The following is a 21,734-nucleotide window of genomic DNA, read 5'->3' on the forward strand; positions in this document are numbered from 1 at the left end:
CATTTTAAAGGGGAGACTCTGGGCTTTCATTTAAATCCTTTTGTGAACATTTTGGATAAGTACAGCCAACCCTGGAGCTCTTCAAACTTTTAATCACACACATTTTCCTGCCATTTCCGCCTAAGTCATCTTTTGTCTTTTAATCCTGTGGCACCAGGGAGCATCAGAGAAACAAAATCCAAACACTGAAATACTGGCATGACCCTAAAGATTCAGAAAATGTATCATTTACCCATATTATCTGATTTGGAGGGGGTGATTTTCAGTGTTATATCAGACATGGCGTTTTCAAAGACAGAAACATGTAGTGTACTATTACCCCTATGCTAATTTGTTTGAAGTCTGAGGTAAATATTTTTTAGAGAAAGTTGTTATTCAGCATTTTAAGCATTTTTAGATAGTTCAAAAGGTCCTTAATACATATCCACCAAATATAATTTATATCAGGTCCCCAATTTCATGGAATTTACATTAAAAAATGAATGCCTTGTTCTCGGGCGACTCTGGTAAATAAGAAAACTTTTATACATAACCACAAAACTTTCCCAGTTTATCACATAAATTAAGACAAGTATTGCTTGTATAGCAGGTTTTCTCAAAAGTAATGGCTAAATATACAAATGAGGCTTCATTTACTAAAATAGGCGCTAATTTGGAGAAATGTTCAAACTTGACATGTATATATTGGATGAGGTCACCTTAAAAGTTATCATTGCGGTTTAAGCAGTTTAAACATATAATAATAGCCAGTCAGAAATAAAATGTATAAATAATGAGCTTGTAATGTATAAATAAAAACAAAAAGTGAATAAAAACAGAATGCAACGATGGCAGAAAATGTTTTCGATTATTTTTTTTGGAACATCCCATAGGGTCAATGGTATTGCAGTGCAGCCTCGGATGTTCGGTCCTGAACTGCCTAGACCAGCTTGTGATGTGCCCAACAGCACTGTCTCTGTATCATTGCCAGCTCTGCCAGTGTATGCTGTGGGAACTAGGTGTGGTCCTCCAACTAGATCCTATGTTGAGGTCAAGACAGATATCTGTGCTGATGCTTTGAAGAAGAACTTCTTATGGTTGGTATGCAGACTGCACTCTGCCACAAATCAAAGTGTCCCTAGCTGGACAGGTTACAACATCTTAGCAGCAAACTCTGTTAATGTTATTCCCAGTGTTGTCAGCTATCTGCCAACCATCAATGCCCCGGCCACCCAGATGGCAACTGTTCATGAGATTCTCCTTCAAAGTAAAAACATCATGACTTCCTTACACATCAGCAACATGTCAGTTGCCTTTGATCAGGCTCTCTACTGTAAAGTTATAGAAATTCTGTGGGCACATAGAGACAGGTTTCCTGACATTGTGCCAAGACTTGGAGTCTTTCACACTATCTGTATGTTATTGGGTGTGATTGGGAAGCGCTTCCAGGCTGCAGGCCTAAGGGACATATGCATTGAATCTGGAGCTGTGGCTGAGGGATCTGTCAGTGGTGTTTTGGATGGCCATAAGTACAATAGATCTCTGAGATTCCACAAAATCATGTATGAAGCCCTCCTGAGGCTAGTCTGGAATCAGTTTCCCCAGTGGCTCACAGAGAACCATCCTGATGCCCACGATCTCCGATCTCTAGATATCCGGCCCCTAGTCTTGAGTGTCTTTTCTGAGGGTATATCATCAACCACTGTAGAAGAATCACTTGACCGTACAGTTTTCAGAAAGGTCCATCAGTACTTCTGTGAATTCATGCAGCATCTCAGGTCTCAGCAAGGTCCACTGGCCCGCTTCTGGATGTCATATTTTGACATGGTGGAGGTTGTACTAAACCTTGTGAGGGCATCACGTGAAGGAAACTGGGCATTGCACATGGCTAGCATTCGATCAATCATCCCCTGGACCTTTGCCTATGATAATCTGAATTATGCAAGGTCACTCACTGCTTACTACTCAGAGATGAGCAGCATTGAACATGAGAAACCAGGTCTGTACATGTTTCTCTGTGAAGGTGGCTTTTCGGCCCAGCTGAGTGCAACAAACACATTTGCAGGGTTCCGATTGACCAGACCCTAGAGGAAACTGTCAATCGGGACACTCAGACAGCTGGAGGCACAAAAGGGTTCAGCTTGAACCCAGCAGCTGTCTCAAGATATTACCTTACTGCTGAGTACAAAAGCACTTACCTGTCTATATTGAAAAGCTCCCTGGGACCCCAACAAAGTGACTGTTCTCACAAGGACCTTGGGCAAAGCAGAATTGCCAAAGATGAAGAACACATTACAAGCACTGTGGATCTGTTGGATTCTAGTTGGATAAATCCATTTGCAGGTGGTGAGTCCCTTGTTTCTCTGTCTACTGGAAGTACAGCACCAGCAGATGTTGCTGAAGACCTTCTGAAAGCACACACCATTGGCGAGAATGCCTACAGAACCTTCTCTGCTGAGCGTGTTGAGAGTAATCTTCCTGCAAAGCAGTTCCATGCACCACTCTCCAAGAAGAAACTGAAAACATTCTCCTCAATGCAGGGAAAAGCAAAGATATGCAAAACTGGGAATAAAGAAGTTATCCTCAAAGCTGATAATCGAATATTTGCCCACATGGTACTGATTGCACAGAGTAGACAGCTCAACCTGAAGGAAGTGTTATCTCATCCCCTTGGACCACTTCCGTGGGCTCTTGCTTGTGAGGAAGACTTGCAAATCCTCACTTGCCAAGCAACTGCTCAAGTTCCCATGTGTTGCTGAATCATTGCCATTAAATTCAAGCTGCGTAATAGATGGCATGGCACTTGTTCAGAAGCTGAACGGTGATGGCAAGACATTTGCTGATATTGCAGACTATGTCTTGTCCACTGTGCTAGCTGAAGCAAGTCACAGCACCCGTGTTGACATTGTTTTTGATGTATATAATGAGGCTTCTATCAAACACATGGAGAGAGTGGCCAGAGGTGCAGACTCAGGCACAGAGGTCAGACAGATCACTGCAGGGCACAGAGTTCAGCAATGGAAGAAGTTCCTACAAAGCAACAACAACAAAACAAATCTTGCTACCTTCTTGCTCAAAGAGTGGGGCAAAGAACAGTCTAGAACAAGAATCTGTGAAAAGGTTCTGTACACTACAACCAAAGATCAGTGTTACAAGCTGACCCAACAGGGAGTGCACAAGGTAGCAGACCTGTCGTCCACTCAGGAAGAGGCTGACACCCGTATGCTACTCCATGCTTGCCATGCTTCAAGGACTGGTCACAAATCTGTCATCCTTGTGTCTGATGACACTGATGTCTTGGTGATAAGCCTGGCTACCAGTGATGCACTCACATGTGACCTGTTCCTGAAGTCAGGGACAAAGAATCGCACTAGTTACGTAAACATCTCACAACTCGCTCGTGGTCTGGGTTCACAGTTGTGTCAGGCTTTGCCTGGTTTACACGCATACACAGGCTGCGACACTGTAAGTGCATTTGCAGGTCGTGGTAAAGTGTCAGCCCTAAAACTTCTTCAGAAGAATGAAAACTTCTGTTCAGAAGGTTGGGGCAGACTCGACAATGACACCTTAGTTGTATGCAGTCTTACAGGAGTTCACATGTCAAATGTACAGCTCCAAGTCCAGAATCACCAACATCAATGAAATGAGGTATGCACTTTTTTGTGCAAAGAAAGGTGTAGAATCCTGGCAGTTACCTCCATGCTCAGATTCTCTCAGGAAGCACTGTCTCAGAGCTAACTATCAAGGTGCTATCTGGAGAAGATGCCTCGAGAACAACCCTGAAGTTCCTTCCCCAGTTGAGCATGGGTGGTCTAGAGTGGACCAAGATGGTGACTTGCAGCTCTCCATAGACTGGTTCAATGTCTCCATTGGTCCACAAGCAGTACTTGAGTTTCTGTCCTGCTCATGCAAGAGGGACTGTGTCACTCCATCATGTCAGTGTGTTGCCAAAAACTTGCCCTGCACTGACCTATGCCATGCAAGACAGTGCAAAAACCAGAAGGATGACTTTGCTGATGAGAAACAATCCTATTCCTCTGATGAGGATTCCGAAGAGGAGTTTGATTAGTGTCGTGGCCTTGAATGATGCAATCTGTACGAAAATGTCATAAAATGTCATTGACCATGCCTAAAAGTCATGACCTTGACCTTTTACAGTAATGGCAATGTCATAATTGGGTTTACCACACCTTAAAACATAGGAATCCATGTCTCATTTGTTATTTGTTATACCGTTTTTTAGATTTTCAGCTATGTCAGTGTTCTGCTTAATTTATAGGCATTATTTTCTCAAACGCCATGTCTGATATAACACTGAAAATCACCCCCTCCAAATCAGATAATATGGGTAAATGATACATTTTCTGAATCTTTAGGGTCATGCCAGTATTTCAGTGTTTGGATTTTGTTTCTCTGATGCTCCCTGGTGCCACAGGATTAAAAGACAAAAGATGACTTAGGCGGAAATGGCAGGAAAATGTGTGTGATTAAAAGTTTGAAGAGCTCCAGGGTTGGCTGTACTTATCCAAAATGTTCACAAAAGGATTTAAATGAAAGCCCAGAGTCTCCCCTTTAAAATGATACCAAACATAACAAAATAAAATATTCCAATATGTCCAATATAGATTTTCAGCTGTCAGTGTTCTGCTTGATTTATACGCATTATTTTTCTCAACCTTAGTTTACATTATGTGTGATAACTCAAAACAGCTACTCTTGTCAGATGGCCATCATACATCATTGAAAAGCTGAGATTCCAGGCTTTCAGAAAAGGTATGGTAGCCTTTGCCACTTTTTCGGTAACGACCAACCCCTCTGGCTCACGGACTAATCTTGCAGGCAGGAAAACACAAGGGTCTGCTGATAAGTGTCGAAACTGTATCCTGTTTCTGTTAACTATATTAAGACATACAAAAATACTCATACTCAATAATGTGTAATCACCACTTTAAAATCGTTAAAATAACATGCACTCCTTCTCCTTCATTTAAAACCCCAGATTCTATGAATATGCAAATATATTTAGGCTCAAAAGTTGAACTGCTGAACTACTTCACTGTGAAGTCCATTCTCAACGTTTGTACACCTGAAGGATTCAAGTTTCCACATTACATTTGTGCAAGCTGAATACTTGACCATGATTAGCTCCAATCTAGTTGAGATGGCACAAATCCCACCCTTAAAAATCATATTGTCAACTAGCACAGAGAAACCTTCAGCAGATGAATGTGAAAACAAACTCTGCAAATACACCATTCTGCACAGTGAAGCTCAAACAACTGTAGGGAGGGACTCATTTTTTAGTGGAGGGTGGACTTTAAGTGCTAGTTAAGCATAAAGAAGCATTATGTGAGATTTATTGATACTGGATTCCAAGTGTTCTCTACACTGCTTGGCAAGAGAGTGAAGCTGTAAACACAGAGCAGAACACAGGATAATTAATATGCTGCTGATAGGCACCTGTAATACCTGATAAGGATCCAAATTATGTTGTCCTTATCTTATAATTACTGCGCTGTCAAAGCATTATATCAAATGCCTACACAGCTGATTTAGTTAGTGATTTACCATTACACTTTCCTAAAGTTGAGGGACACACAAGACAGATTTTAAAGGCAATAGTGTGGATCAATCAATCAATCAATCAATCAAACTCTATTTATATAGCACCTTTTATACAGGCTAGTGTAGTTCAAACAAGTGACAACCTAAAGAAAAGGCATAAAAAGAGATAATAAGAATGATTGAACAATGAGAAATGTTTAGAAAATTTAAATAAGTAAAAATAAATAAATAATTAGATAAAATAATTAAATGAGTAAAATAAAAAGGAATAATAGAAAAGGTTTATTATAACTTAGAGTAAAACATTTGGTTAAAATAGATTAAAAAGACAAAAGAAAAGTAAAATGAAATAAAAAGGATGAAGTCTAATAAAAGCTAAACTAAAACTAGGTCAAAAAGAGATTAAAAGACAAAAGAAAGAGGCAAATAAAAATCGAAATGACAGGACACTTTGTGATATGTGAACAGAACTAAACTGATCTTTAAGTTCCCCATTAATAATATAGAGGAAAGGTTCTTGTATGATTATCAGCAAAGTCAAGATTTTTATATTTTACTATTCTGAATTGATTCATAGATTCCAATTTCATGCAGAACTGTGCTGCAAGTTCATCTTCAATGAAGGTGAATCTACACTTTGGATTGGAAGTTAATAATTAGCTTTACACAACAAAGCATTTGACCAACACACACTTCTGTAGAAACAGGGTGGAGGTTTCTGGCACAACTTCACCTACTTCCAAGGTGCATGGAGAAGGAAAAAAAACAGTCTGAAGAAAGTATGTAAGTAAGTAAGTTTACATTTTAGGCTGTATTTTTCTGGTTCATGGACTACATACGGTGTCACCCATGTTATTTCCTTCCCTGTCTGTCTGGGACAATGATTGGCGTGAAGTCACATGACCCTGTACTGAACTCATTTTAGTAGATTACCCATTAGCTGATGCATATTTGGATGCACTTTATTGGTTATTTTTTGTAATCTATATATTTTTTTCCCACTCTTTTTAACCCCTAACCTAACCCTAAATACCCTATATAAATTCTGCTTGTGTTTTATGTGTTTTATGATGACACTGATGAAGGCCACAACCCGAAACACGTTGGTCTGTTAATAAAGTTCTCCTTTACTACAAGTGTTGCTGGAGATTTACTTTCTACCAACACACAATTCCCCACTTTACAAAACTTCTCACCAACTCTGATTGGGATAAGAAAATAACTCCAGGGCGCTGCTGCAGAGTGTTTTCCCCATTTAGACTTTCATTTCATTATTCTCATGAAGGTAGAAGCTTGCATACTTTTCAATGAGTTCTCTGCTTTATTCTGTTGGGTCAAACCATAATCTTCATCAAGACTGGTTATCGAAAATTGCCGATCATGTTTCATATACTGCAATGGTCATATTTTCATCTCAAAACAAAAGACACATACCACAGACGTGTGATTTAGCTTTAATTAAGAAATTTCAATGAAAAACAAGCAAAAAATGTGCTTCAATAACTTGTCATGTATATATCTTGACTTTTACATATAGATTATATGACATATGTATCTTTACATTTATTGTTTTGTATATTGCATGCATTAATTCTGATATTGTGTCACAGCATTAATCTTCCACCCTATCTTCATTTTCACAGGTTGTTCATCCAAGCTGCATATGTTGCGTCTGATAAAAGAAAAAACACAAAGTAATTTCACATGATCATTTGCACACAAAAAGTTATCTTCAAAGGTGAAACAGAATACAATTATAATGTCTTACCTCCAGTTCAACATGATATAAAAGCCGGTGTGTCCTTAAGCATGTGGCACAACGGGAACCTCCGTTTTGATCAGTGATGATATATCTGTGGACCAAGAAATAATTTCTTATTACTGGGTAGAAGTATTAGGATTATTTGGCATTCACAGAGAAACTTTGAACACAGATCACTAACCCTCAAAGTCAGCGAAAATGATGAGGTCATCATTCTTGAGGTAATTACGACGCTTGAGGTCAAAGTGCTTCACCATGTTCCTCCAGCCCCATGTTGGCCCTTTGAAGCAATTGCAGCTAGCGTCCCACCGACCCACCTTGGCGGGATTGTCCCAAAAGAACTGTCCATTGCTATCTAGAAAGGGCACAAAAAGACAGAACCACCATGTGAGGATACAGTAGACAACAAAAATACCCCAATCAGTTACCTCCTAATGTTGAAAGTCTGCATGTGAAGTGTTGCATTGACTAGTTGGTTTATTATAAAATACCTCAAAAAGCTACTGGATGGATTGCCATAAAAGTTTGTAGAGACATTCACGCTCACTAGAAAATGAATCTTTGGTGGCCCTCTGACTTTTCCTTCAGCTCCATGATCTGGTCTACATTTCATGTGTCCAACACTTTGGTTTATGACCAAATACCTGAATAACTACTTTCCCATCGGCCTCAGCTAATGCTGAAAAAAAGGAACATACCCTTCATCTCATTAGTAGTGAGGCTGCGTGCAGTTGACATCCTCAGTTTAATGTCTGGGTCTTGATCCATCACCACCATGGTGGCCTGTCGGTTTAACGCTGGCCACTTCATCACGGCATCATTCTCCCCACTGGCCAGGAAGAAGTACAGCCCAGTGTAGTTCCCTGTGTAGTCACTGTATTCTGTGACAGGTACGACACTGACGCCATAACCATAGCCTTCTGGACTGTAGAAAATAGGGCTGTCGATACCAACTCCTGGGGTAGTTGTTTCCATAATCTTGGAGAAGTTCTGGATCCTCCACACTGCATTGGGGCAGCGCGTTTCTGTCAGGCTGATGTCATCAATGTAGATGCCACCGGTGGATGCAGAGGGGTCGCCGCGAACGGCTTGGAAAGAATAGCGGAATTTCACCCCTACCTCCATGGGGACGTGGGCGATCTTCCATGTGTGGTCATCATCCCCTGGGAACAAAAAGGGGAAGACAAGCAGACAAACTTTAATATCAGCAGTGAGCTTTTGCTTATCCCTTTAGCCTTCATGCTAATCACCTTAAAGGAACATTGTGGGAAACACACTTATTTCCTTTCCTGCAGAGAGTTAAATGACAAGATTGATACCACTGTCATGTCTGTACACTAAATATAAATCTACATTCAGCAGTAGATTAGCTTAGCTTAGCATGAAGCAGGAGGAAACAGCTAGCCAGGCTCTGTTCAAAGATGGACAGATACATTGCAGGGAAATCACTTGCCAAGCCAATAAATTGTTACAGTACACCATGAAACAAACAAGATGCATGTTAATAAATACAATTTAGAAGTGTGGGTAGGCATATTATTAACTCTGAGCAGAGCCAAAGGCAAAAACTGTTCCCCCTGCTCCTAGTCCTTATGCTAAGCTAAACGAATCGCTGGCTGGGTCGAGCATAGCATTTAGCATATAAACATATAAGTGATAATGACTTTCTGATCTTACTATCATCATGAAAGCAAATTTTTTACCCAAAATGTGGAACATTTACTTATACTAATATCACAGTTGCAAACTTCAACTTAACTGTTCCAACCGTTGTCCACTGACTGTGTGTGTATTGTATGCTTTATGATGTCTAAAGTTTACTTGATTTGAACATCATTTTTAAACATTTTCCTGGATGCAAATCTGGGTGTTTAGGCATTAAGTACATTTCCAGGTAACTGTTGTGAAATATGTGTCTGCCGTAGAGACATCAACTTGATAATTACCATAAAAGGTGTGCATTTTCTTCATTTTACGAACGTTGCCTGTGCCATCATCCATCTTGACCCAGATCACCAGCCTGTCCTTGGGGCTTCCAGTCATCTTGTAGAAGAACTGCAGACACTGAAGGTTCCTCTTGGGGTAGAGGGTTCGGGATTCCAGCAGAGCTGCCTCCTCAGGTCTCCCAGTCTTGGTGTTGAAGTGCATGAAGTAACCAGCATCTAGAAAATCAGACAACATAAGACAATCAACTTCCTTTTTACTCCTTTTTTTCAAGCAGCTTAAACTGATAATAAAACAGTAATTGTCACTTCAAAAGAGACATTATTCCACTCTGACCTCTGCATCTTCCCAGGAGCGTGTGATCCTCTGAACCCACACTGCTCTCGGTATGGACCCAGTCAGCATCATCGGAGGAGGCCTGAATCATCCCACAGATGCTGGCATACTCAAAGGCACACTGGTCAAGCAGGGTGAGAGGACCAGCTGGGGGTAGAGAGGGGTGAGGAGTTGGAGTGCAGGAGGATATAATTATTGCTTAGCAGACTTTTTTGCACACTTAACCCTTCTTCACAAAGACTCTGATCATTTTTATCTAATAATATTGCATCCCGATCTACATAGGAAATTTACTGTCACACGATTTAGTACGTACAGCAGTTGTACATGCGGTTGAGCCTGAAGGTGTCCATCTTGCTGAAGTCGAGGTACTGGCCAATGATGTTATAGAACTCCGGGATTTTGGTTGTGATGGTGGGCCTGTTTGGATCCTTATTGAAGGAGAACGGCCTATAATGCATGACGGACTCATAGTCGTACGCTGTGTTTTGGTCTGTGATGAAGTCATCGTTGTATTTGTTGAAGTTGTGCTCCATTCCTGTGAGAGATAACAGTTTTTTTAGTCCCTTCTGCCACAAAATGGCTGGAACAGCTGCTCCACTTTATCATTTCTGGGTCCAAACGGTGTATTGCATGAGACAATATTACATTTTATAGTGTTTCTCACAATAAAGAAAGAGATCAAATGATGGACCATGACATTCCCACACATACCTGGTGTAACCTCATCCAGCAAGATGTTGACATAGTCATCCCTGTCTGTGCGGGACTGTTCGTGGTAAAAGCCCAAAGCGTGGAGTAGCTCGTGTTCAATCACCGCCTTGTGGTCACAGCCGCTCCCCAAAGACAGAATCTGACCGTCCTGCTGGTCACCGACACTCGAGAAACACCTATGACAAACCCAGCAGAAGCAGTCGATAAAAACAAAGTATTTTTGTTATATGCTTCCTTCCTGGTAAATGTATTGTAAACCTACGATTCCCCAAATCTGCAACACAGGCTTTCTGTAATGAATTCTTCAAAGTTTTTAAACTCAAGGTATAATAACCTTGGTATACAGCAAATACAAGAATTATAGTAGGTAGTTAATTCCAATTAAAGATATAGCTTTAAGCAACGTTTTAAATTATATTTATACCAATAGTTGATTAGATTTTTGCTCTGGGGGGCACTAATTACATTATGCCACTTGAGATAATACCCAGAAAGCATTAAGTTCCTACACAATAATGAGCACTGCATCTTTTGTGGTGTTGTGAATGCAGCGCTGCAACATCTCTATACTGCAGCAACTTTGTCAATATAATGTACAAACACAGAGCCGTACCCTCCTCTCTTCACAAACTTGATGTAGGTCTTCTCTCCTTCATAAGGCTTGAAGTCGATGCAAGACTTTAGCCGATACATTTCAAAAGCCTGGTGGACGCAGCCCTTGGCATTTAGATCTGAGGAGTGAAAGAAAAAGTCATAACATAAAATGTTCCCCTCCAAAACTGATGTGATCTGATAAGTGAATGCATCAGTTAAAAGTTGAAAATGTACATGAGATGTCTGTGCTGTAACTCTGGATTGGCCCCAATTTGTGCTTATCACATATTATTGTTCTATTTGAGGCACCGAACTTTTCCAAAAAATATCTAAGTGTCTTTGTTGGTTCTCAAAAAATCCACATCATAGTGATAACTGTTAGTAAACCACCTTCTACTTTTTTGAAGTCATTATTTTTCAGGAAACTGTGTGCTTTACTCTGTCAATACATGAGGGCCACAAACTGGGGCTAACTTCTGGGCCAGACTTGTGTATTTAAGGTCAATACACAGTGTCAAGACTATAATAAATATTGTACATGTTTATTATTATTATATTTTTATAAGAAACTTACCCAAATCATCACCCAGAATGTAGGGGATTGGAAATTTCCATCTGTATGCTTTGTCAACGAGGGCATTTCGTCCTTTCTGTATCACAAAGGACATATTTAAAACATACTCAAATTGTGACCATAAAGATAATCAAGGCTAATAAAGACACAGATATAAATCTAATACTCGGTCTATCAGAAACCCTTCTTATCTTTAATAGTTACACAACATCGAAAGGAAATTCACTAGCAGACTTGTGATTGCATATGTCAGCAATTAATGTCACTAAAACAATCAAGGAACAAATAGCAATCATTAATCATCAAACTGGAGGATCAAATAACAGCATTTGCCCTAAAAAAATGTCCACTTACAGGAATTACAATGTCCCCCTCAAACAAGTCGTCCTGGTCTAAGCCTGCAAACAACAGCAAATTAAATGTCAGCAATAACTAAAACTCAACATTTATCGTATTATTTCAGTGAATACAGCATCAATCTATTTAGTTTTATATTCTATTCATTTCTGAACAACACTAAAATGTTTTTTCTCACCTAGGTTCAGGATGGGGTTCTCATCTTCACCATTTTGATAAACCTCTGTAACACAAATAAAAACATGACTCAAACATGGCTCGTTTCACAGCTCTAAGAACTTTGATTTACTTTAAAGAAAAATATGTTTTGACATACCATGTACCTCGCGGGTCACAGGTATCTGCATAAAATGAAACCAGTGTAAGTCATCACACAGTTAGTTAATACTATATCCCGCCATGCTTTTTTTTATAAATAATAAATACTTACAGCATGTGAAGTGGCCAGAGCCACCAGTCCAAACAATAACAGCAGGCTCTGCATCATCATGTTAAATGACACTGAGAAGTCTCTGCTGCTTTGTTTTAAATATGTACGTCGGACCTTTAAACCCCTTGATAGAGTTTATGTTGGCTGTAAAAAATAACTGCAGGACTTTGACTCAACAGTGTTACTGATTTGTGAACCGGTTTATGAAGTTAAATGTGCATTGGGGTACAGTGACAAGAAGGTTTTTTTTAATTTATTAACCACTGCTTTCTTATCTGGCTATTATTTGATTTTGTAATACCATCTGATAACTCTCCTAAATCTATTACATTTTCTGCTAGCTCATTAATAATTTGATGAAATGCAACTGTTAAAATGAATAAATCATTTAAAAACAAAAAGGGGGCAAGTGAAATGCTGGTCACACTAACCTAACACCAAAAGACTGAAAGTTTGCTTCAGATGTTTAAATTTTGTGTCAAATCCTGAAAAAGAAATTTGAAATTGAAAAGACACAAGATCAAAGTGAGGTTGTTTCTAAGTGGAGTTTGCAAGTTCACAGCATGCAAGCTTGGGTTTTCCTCAGGTGTCTCAATTTATCCAACATTGCAGAAAAAAATGCAGCTATTAGAGACTCTCACTGATTTGAAAGTTATTGTTTAACTATAAAGTCACTACTGGTGAACATACACTGTATAAAAAGATAAATGTAGTCTATGGTTCTCACGTGTCTTTTGTTGTGACTTGTGAGTCAAATAAAGGACAAGTAATGGCATGTTTGTTTTTTCAGTAATCTCATTAAACCACTAGATGGCGCAAATAACAACATTTCAATGAACCTTTGTTATTCACTGAATAGCCACTGTGAGGATTTTAACACTTAAATACTGTTCATTTTCTGAGCCGTCACAGTATTTTTTCACATAATTAGTCTCTTTACCAAACTTCTGAACCATAAATCACTCATTAAAGACCTCAACAGTCACAGATAAGCATGATGTATCATTACTGAAGCTTTTCTGTAGTTTTTATGATAAAAAACCTATATAAAAAAACACTATATTATGGCCAACTGTTATTTTATGTAACACTGGGCCATAATTTAGTGTTTTTTTTATGATAACTATTTCAACAAATTTTATTAAATGTGAAGAATGAATATTCTTCATTTTGGATGAATATGTGTCAAACGTATTTCCCTTGTGTATGTCCTGGGTCACATATGGGGAAGACATCACATTTCAGGCTAAAAGAAAAAGTATTTTTTACTGCTCTTTGATATAAAAATGGGTCAAATATGACCCTGGACAGTATGTAAGTCAAGGTACTAAAGTACACCAGTGTTGCTGCCTCAGTGCAGAGATATATTAATACTGATGATATGAAGTGTGAGTGAGTACCAATAACATGAAATAAACTGACTATACTATTACAGGATACACACAGATGTTAAGCACTGTCATAGTGAACCTTTTCTCATTTCAAGTATAATAATACAATTCCCAAGAAAAATGGGAGACTCGGGCCAATTTTGGATTTTAGGGAGCTGAACAAGTTTTTGAGGTCCCTGTGTTGCAAGATGTAGACTATGCCAAGGGTTCAACAGGCCATCCTGCCAGCTTTAGACCCTTTTTAGGGCTGCTCAAGTGCCCCTAAATTTGATCTCAGCACCCCTAAAAATAAATAATTATTGTATTTTTTTAACACTTGCAGCCCATTGTATGTCAAATTCTCATTAGGAGCTGAGCCCCCCTAAAAGTCTGATCCTACAATCGCCCCTGGTCTCATTCATGTTATTTGTAAGATACTCCCCTTGCCTCCCTGCCTGTTTGGGACAATGATTGGCCTGAAGTCACATGACCATGTACCCAACCCATTTTGGTGGATTAGCCAATAGCTGATGCATATCTGGATGCACATCATTACTTTTTGTATATATTTTATGAACGCTACTTGTAATAATAGCCCTGATGAAGGCCACAAGCCAAAACACATTGGTCTGTTAATAAAGTTCTACTTTACTACAAGTATAGAAGCTGCATTCTTTTACACACTTTTCTCTGCTTTATTTTGTTGGGTCAAACCATAATCTTCATCAAGACTGGTTATCATAATTGCCGATCATGTTTCATATACTGCAATGGTCACATTTTCATCACAAAACAAAAGACACATACCACAGACAACACAAAACAAGCAAAAAGTGTGCTTCAAAACCTTGTCATGTATACATTTTGACTTTTACATATAGATTATATGACATATGTATCTTTATATTTATTGTTTTGTATATTGCATGCATTAATTCTGATATTGTGTCACAGCATTAATCTTCCACCGTATCTTCATTTTCACAGTTTGTTCATCCAAGCTGCATATGTTGCGTCTGATAAAAGAAAAAACACAAAGTAATTTCACATGATCATTTGCACACACAAAGTTATCTTCAAAGGTCAATCAGAATAAAATTATAAAGTCTTACTTCCAGTACAACATGATATAAAAGCCGGTGTGTCCTTAAGCATGTGGCACAATGGGAACCTCCGTTTTGATCAGTGACGATATATCTGTGGACCAAGAAATAATTTCTTATTACTGGGTAGAAGTATTAGGATTATTTGGCCGTCACACACAAACTTTGAACACAGATCACTAACCCTCAAAGTCGACAAAAATGATGAGGTCATCATTCTTGAGGTAATTGCGACGCTTGAGGTCAAAGTGCTTCACCATGTTCATCCAGCCCCATGCTGTCCCTTTGTAGCAATTGCAGCTAGCGTCCCACCGACCCACCTTGGCGGGATTGTCCCAAACAAACCGTCCATTGCTATCTAGAAAGGGCACAAAAAGACAGAACCACCATGTGAGGATACAGTAGACCACAAAAATACCCCAATCAGTTACCTCCTAATGTTGAAAGTCTGCAAGTAAAGTGTTGCATTGACTGGTTGGTTTATTATAAAATACCTCAAAAAGCTACTGGATGGATTGCCATAAAAGTTTGTAGAGACATTCACGCTCACTAGAGAATGAATCTTTGGTGGCCCTCTGACTTTTCTTTCAGCTCCATGATCTGGTCTAAATTTCAATGTGTCCAACACTTTGGTTTATGACCAAATATCTGAATAACTACTTTCCCATCGGCCTCAGCTAATGCTGTGTGTTTGTACAATATATAGACGTCATAGATGGCATCTGTCACTTAAACATGGTGTAGGCATGAAATATACTTTCTATTGAAATACATTTGAAAGTCATGCTGAATATCATTGAAAAATGAGAAAATGTGTGTCTATGTAAATTATTCTATAGATTAAAGTTTGTTAATATTTCACAAACTTCCATTAAACTCCGCTGCTCGGAAACATTTTTTGGGCGTTTTTCACACATAAAATGTGATGGAAAGATTTGCTTCCCTTTCTAATTTGCACATTCCCCACATTTGTTTTCCTCTTCACTACCTTTAATAATGCCTTAGATTTTGCCATTAAAGTTACTGGTTTGTTCATAAATAAAAACTTTGAGATCCGTAAGTTTAGAGCCCTGTGCTAATTGTTTCTATAACCTGGAAAACGCTTTTTACACTATTTATAAATGTCAATAAATAAAGTTTCACCATCTAATTAAACATGGTTGCAGTCTTTAAAAGTTCCGTGTCATATTGTCATTTTAGTGCTCTTCTCTGGTCTTAATCATTTTGGAGATAATGGATAAAAGAACATACCCTTCATCTCATTAGTAGTGAGGCTGCGTGCAGTGGACATCCTCAGTTTAATGTCTGGGTCTTGATCCATTACCACCATGGTGGCCTGTCGGTTTAACGCTGGCCACTTCATCACGGCATCATTGTCCCCACTGGCCAGGAAGAAGTACAGCCCAGTGTAGCGCCCTGTGTAGTCAGTGTATTGTGTGACAGGTACGACCCTGACCCCATAACCATAGCCTTCTGGACTGTAGAAAATAGGGCTGTTAAAACCATTTCCTGGGGTAGCTGTTTCCATAATCTTGGAGAAGTTCTGGATCCTCCACACTGCATTGGGGCAGCGCGTTTCTGTCAGGCTGATGTCATCAATGTAGATGCCACCGGTGGATGCAGAGGGGTCACCGCGAACGGCTTGGAAAGAATAGCGGAATTTCACCCCTACCTCCATGGGGACATGGGCGATCTTCCATGTGTGGTCATCATCCCCTGGGAACAAAAAGGGGAAGACAAGCAGACAAACTTTAATATCAGCAGTGAGCTTTTGCTTATCCCTTTAGCCTTCATGCTAATCACCTTAAAGGAACATTGTGGAAAAACACACTTATTTCCTTTCCTGCAGAGAGTTAAATGACAAGATTGATACCACTGTCATGTCTGTACACTAAATATAAATCTACATTCAGCAGTAGATTAGCTTAGCTTAGCATGAAGCAGGAGGAAACAGCTAGCCAGGCTCTGTTCAAAGATGGACAGATACATTGCAGGGAAATCACTTGCCAAGCCAAGAAATTGTTACACCATGAAACAAACAAGATGCATGTTAATAAATACAATTTAGAAGTGTGGGTAGGCATATTATTAACTCTGAGCAGAGCCAAAGGCATAAACTGTTCCCCCTGCTCCTAGTCCTTATGCTAAGCTAAACGAATCGCTGGCTGGCTCGAGCATAGCATTTAGCATATAAACATATAAGTGATACTGACTTTCTCATCTTACTATCATCATGAAAGCAAATACAAGTTTTTTTTCCAAAATGTGGAACATTTACTTATACCACTAATACTAATATCACAGTTGCAAACTTCAACTTAACTGCTCCAACCATTGTCCACTGACTGTGTGAATTGTATGCTTTATGATGTCTAAAGTTTACTTGATTTGAACATCATTTTTAAACATGCAAGCGAAACAGCAGCAAAACAAATGTTCAAATAAACATTTGCCTGGATGGAAATCTGGGTGTTTAGGCATTAAGTAAATTTCCAGGTAACTGTTGTGAAATATGTGGGTTAGGGTTAGGGGTTAGGGTTAGTCCACTTGATAATTACCATAAAAGGTGTGCATTTTCTTCATTTTACGAACGCTGCCTGTGCCATCATCCATCTTGACCCAGATCACCAGCCTGTCCTTGGGGCTTCCAGTCATCTTGTAGAAGAACTGCAGACACTGAAGGTTCCTCTTGGGGTAGAGGGTTCGGGATTCCAGCAGAGCTGCCTCCTCAGGTCTCCCAGTCCTGGTGCTGAAGTGCATGAAGTAACCAGCATCTAGAAAATCAGACAACATAAGACAATCAACTTCCTTTTTGCTCTTTTTTTCAAGCAGCTTAAACTGAGGATAAACAGTAATTGGTACTTCAAAAGAGACATTATTCCACTCTGACCTCTGCATCTTCCCAGGAGCGTGTGATCCTCTGAACCCACACTGCTCTCGGTATAGACCCAGTCAGCATCATCGGAGGAGGCCTGAATCATCCCGCAGATGCTGGCATACTCAAAGGCACACTGGTCAAGCAGGGTGAGAGGACCAGCTGGGGGTAGAGAGGGGTGAGGAGTTGGAGAGCAGGAGGATATAATTATTGCTTAGCAGACTTTTTTGCACACTTAGCCCTTCTTCACAAAGACTCTGATCATTTTTATCTAATAATATTGCATCCCGTTCATCTTCAAACATTTCAAAAGTCTACATAGGAAATTTACTGTCACACGATTTAGTACGTACAGCAGTTGTACATGCGATTGAGCCTGAAGGTGTCCATCTTGCTGAAGTCGAGGTACTGGCCAATGATGTTATAGAACTCCGGGATTTTGGTTGTGATGGTGGGCCTGCTTGGATCCTTATTGAAGGAGAACGGCCTATAATGCATGACGGACTCATAGTCGTACGCTGTGTTTTGGTCTGTGATGAAGTCATCGTTGTATTTGTTGAAGTTGTGCTCCATTCCTGTGAGAGATAACCGTTTTTTTAGTCTCTTCTGCCACAAAATGGCTGGAACAGCTGCTCCACTTTATCATTTCTGGGTCCAAACGGTGTATTGCATGAGACAATATTACATTTTATAGTGTTTTTCACAATAAAGAAAGAGATCAAATGATGGACCATGACATTCCCACACATACCTGGTACAACCTCATCCAGCAAGATGTCGACATAGTCATCCCTGTCTGTGCGGGACTGTTCGTGGCAAAAGCCCAAAGCGTGGAGTAGCTCGTGTTCAATCACCGCCTTGTGGTCACAGCCTCTCCCCAAAGACAGAATCTGACCGACCTGCTGGTCACCAACGTACGAGAAACACCTATGACATACAAACAAGCAGAAGCAGTTGATTAAAATTGGGATCCAAAATACAAAAAAAAACCCAAAAATGTAAAAGGGACACTCCAGTGATTCAATGTTGCACTTCCATAACATTTAAAAAACATTTTAAATCAAAGCAGCAGAAACTAAGTTATCCTGAGTTTCAGTCCCTTGTAGTGGACAAGCTGCAAAACAGTGTCAACATACATTTCCAATAAAGCAACAATTAAAGTATTTTGATGCTTCCTTCCTTGTAAATGGTAAATGAGAGCCCCTTTGAGAGTTTAGAAAAAGTGCAAAAACTGTACATTTTCTTTAAAAAAAGAAAAAGAAAAAAAGGCCTAACTCAACTGGACTTTCATGGTATACAGCAAATAGATATACAGTGTTCATTCCCACTCAGAAAGTATGACGTTCATACACATTAATGAGCTTGGCTGCAGCGCTACGACATCTCTATACTGCAGCAACTTTGTCAATATAATGTACAAACACAGAGCCGTACCCTCCTCTCTTCACAAACTTGATGTAGGTCTTCTCTCCTTCATAAGGCTTGAAGTCGATGCAAGACTTCAGCCGATACATTTCAAAAGCCTGGTGGACGCAGCCCTTGGCATTCAGATCTGAGGAGTGAAAGAAAAAGTCATAACATAAAATGTTCCCCTCCAAATCTGATGTTATCTGATGAGTGAATGCATCAGTTAAAAGCTGAAAATGTACATGAGAAGTCTGTGCTGTAACTCTGGATTGGCCCCAATTTGTGCTTATCACATATTATTGTTCTATTTGAGGCAACGAACTAAGCATCTGAGTTTTTCCAAAAAATATCTAAGTGTCTTTGTGGATTCTCAAAAAATCCACATTATAGTGATAACTGTTAGTAAACCACTCTCCAATGTTTTTATTAGAAACTTACCCAAATCATCACCCAGAATGTAGGGGATTGGAAATTTCCATCTGTATGCTTTGTCAACGAGGGCATTTCGTACTTTCTGTATCACAAAGGACATATTTAAAACATACTCAAATTGTGACCATAAAGATAATCAAGGCTAATAAAGACACATATATAAATTTAATACAGGGTCTATCAGAAACCACTTTTATCTGTAATAGTTACACAACATCAAAAGGAAATTCACTAGCAGACTTGTGATTGCTTATTTAAGCAATGAATGTCAGTAAAACAATCAAGGAACAAATAGCAATCATTAACCATCAAACTGGAGGATTAAGTGACAGTGTTTGCCTTGAAAAAATTCTACTTACGGGAATTACAATGTCCCCCTCAAACAGGTCGCCCTGGTCTAAGCCTGCAGACAACAGCAAATTAGACGTCAGCAATAATTAAAACTCAACATATATCGTATTCAGTGAATACAGCATCAATACATTTAATTATTAATTTCTGAACAACACTGAAATGTGGTTTCTCACCCAGGTTCAAGATGGGGTTCTCATCTTCACCATTTTTATACACCTCTGTAACACAAGTACAAACATGACTCATTTCACAGCTCCAATAACTGAACCATCAAATAATTGCCAGAAAAATCTAATTCTTTGAAACCGGATTTTGGACCTCCTCACAAGTAATTAAAAAAATTAATAACACTTTGCATATATGATTTTTTATTTTCTATCATATTTGATACTTCTGAACGTTTTTGCATATTATTTTTCATAGCATTTTTTTTTTAAAGAAACAAAAACATATGAATACAATGTTGTTTAAAGCCCTAATTGGTCCTACGTAAAGCTCATATAATTGTATGATGATGTTACATAATGCATGAAATGCAACAAAATGACAATTGACAGATGTAGAGATAAATTACCTCCCATACCTGCTGTATCTCATTTCATGCACATATCTTCAACAGGAATTAATATAATAAAATAAATATTTAGTAATTCAACACAGCATTGGTTTATCTTTGCACTAAATGTATCTGATCGTATACACCAGGTTTCTCAAGGGAAAAAAAGATCACACTGATGATATAGAGCTCTCTAAAACTCATCTATTAAATATGATTCAATAAGCATTTTAGGGTTAAGAAAAATATGTTTTGACATACCATTTACCTCGAGGGTTACAGGTATCTGCATAAAATAAAACCAGTGTAAGTCATCACACACTTAGTAGCCATATCACACCTTGCTCTTTGTTATAAATAATAAATACTTACAGCATGTGAAGTGGCCAGAGCCACCAATCCAAACAACAACAGCAAGCTCTGCATCATCATGTTGAAGGACACCGAAAAGACTTTGCTGGTTTGTTTTAAATGCGCATGTTGGACCTTTAAACCCTTGATGGAGGTTATGTTGGCTGTAAATAATAACTTTGGGACTCAACGGTGTTACTGATTGGTGAACTGGTTTATGAAGTTAAATGTGCATAGGGGTCCTCTGACATGCAGGGTTTTTTTTATTACCTACTGCTTCCTTATCTGGCTATTATTAACTTAAAAAGAATAAATCCTTTTTTTTCTCAAAAGGGGCAAGCAGCACACTGTTTACACTGACCTAACAACAAAAGGCTGCAAGTTGCTACAGATGTTTAAATTTTGTGTCAAATCCTGGAAAATAAATTTGAAAATGAATCGGCACAAGATCAAAGTGAGGCTGTTTCTAAGTGGACTTTGCAAGTTCTTGGCATGCAAGCTTGGGTTTCTTTCAGGTGTTTCAATTTCCCCAACATTGCAAAAGAAATGCAGTTATTTGAGACTCTCTTTTTTCCCCCATAATTATTTGTTATTGGAGTGATCAAGGATAAAAACATATAACTATTCAACTTATTTGTCATTCCTTATAGAAACTAAATCACATAAATTTGATCTGCTTAATTTGCTTGACCACTAATTTCTATACGATCTCAATCATATGTCCAAGGAATTTTATTATCTTCACCCATCCAATTATACACACAGACAAAAAAAAAACAGTAAAATAAATAATAAAGAAATAAACAATAAAAAAAGACACAATAAACAAACAAAGAAAAACCACAAAGCTCCTTTAATTCACAGATGTTGATAATTTGTGATTCATGATTCTGTGACTCCTCTCACTCTACACAGAATCACACATTAAACTCCAAACTCGTTGAAAAGTTTCTTTCTTCTTCTAAGTGAGTTATTAGAGACTCTCACTGATTTGAAAGTTATTGTTTGACTTTGATGAAAGTGACTATTAA

At 38.8% G+C, this 21,734-nt stretch overlaps 2 protein-coding genes across 2 annotated transcripts; both read right to left on the bottom strand.

The window, feature by feature from the left end:
* Window positions 1-7,119: 7,119 nt before the first annotated feature.
* On the bottom strand, window positions 7,120-12,315 carry mep1a.1 (meprin A, alpha (PABA peptide hydrolase), tandem duplicate 1). Its single transcript, XM_062437407.1, has 14 exons — window positions 12,256-12,315; window positions 12,142-12,166; window positions 12,004-12,048; window positions 11,823-11,866; window positions 11,469-11,544; window positions 10,914-11,031; window positions 10,301-10,476; window positions 9,903-10,124; window positions 9,587-9,733; window positions 9,253-9,468; window positions 8,005-8,469; window positions 7,488-7,661; window positions 7,313-7,397; window positions 7,120-7,216 (listed from the first exon to the last, which is right to left on the bottom strand). The coding sequence occupies exons 1-13, from the start codon at window positions 12,313-12,315 to the stop codon at window positions 7,348-7,350; spliced, it is 1,818 nt and encodes a 605-aa protein (XP_062293391.1). The 3' UTR covers window positions 7,120-7,216; window positions 7,313-7,347.
* Window positions 12,316-14,737: 2,422 nt separating this feature from the next.
* Window positions 14,738-20,784, bottom strand: LOC133997601 (meprin A subunit alpha-like). Its single transcript, XM_062437259.1, has 13 exons — window positions 20,725-20,784; window positions 20,614-20,638; window positions 19,970-20,014; window positions 19,802-19,845; window positions 19,449-19,524; window positions 19,038-19,155; window positions 18,355-18,530; window positions 17,957-18,178; window positions 17,619-17,765; window positions 17,287-17,502; window positions 15,980-16,444; window positions 14,913-15,086; window positions 14,738-14,822 (listed from the first exon to the last, which is right to left on the bottom strand). Exons 1-13 carry the CDS (start codon window positions 20,782-20,784, stop codon window positions 14,773-14,775), a joined length of 1,818 nt encoding a protein of 605 aa, XP_062293243.1. The 3' UTR covers window positions 14,738-14,772.
* Window positions 20,785-21,734: the final 950 nt, after the last annotated feature.

This window comes from Scomber scombrus, chromosome 17, assembly GCF_963691925.1.
Source record: "Scomber scombrus chromosome 17, fScoSco1.1, whole genome shotgun sequence".
NCBI lineage: Eukaryota > Metazoa > Chordata > Actinopteri > Scombriformes > Scombridae > Scomber > Scomber scombrus.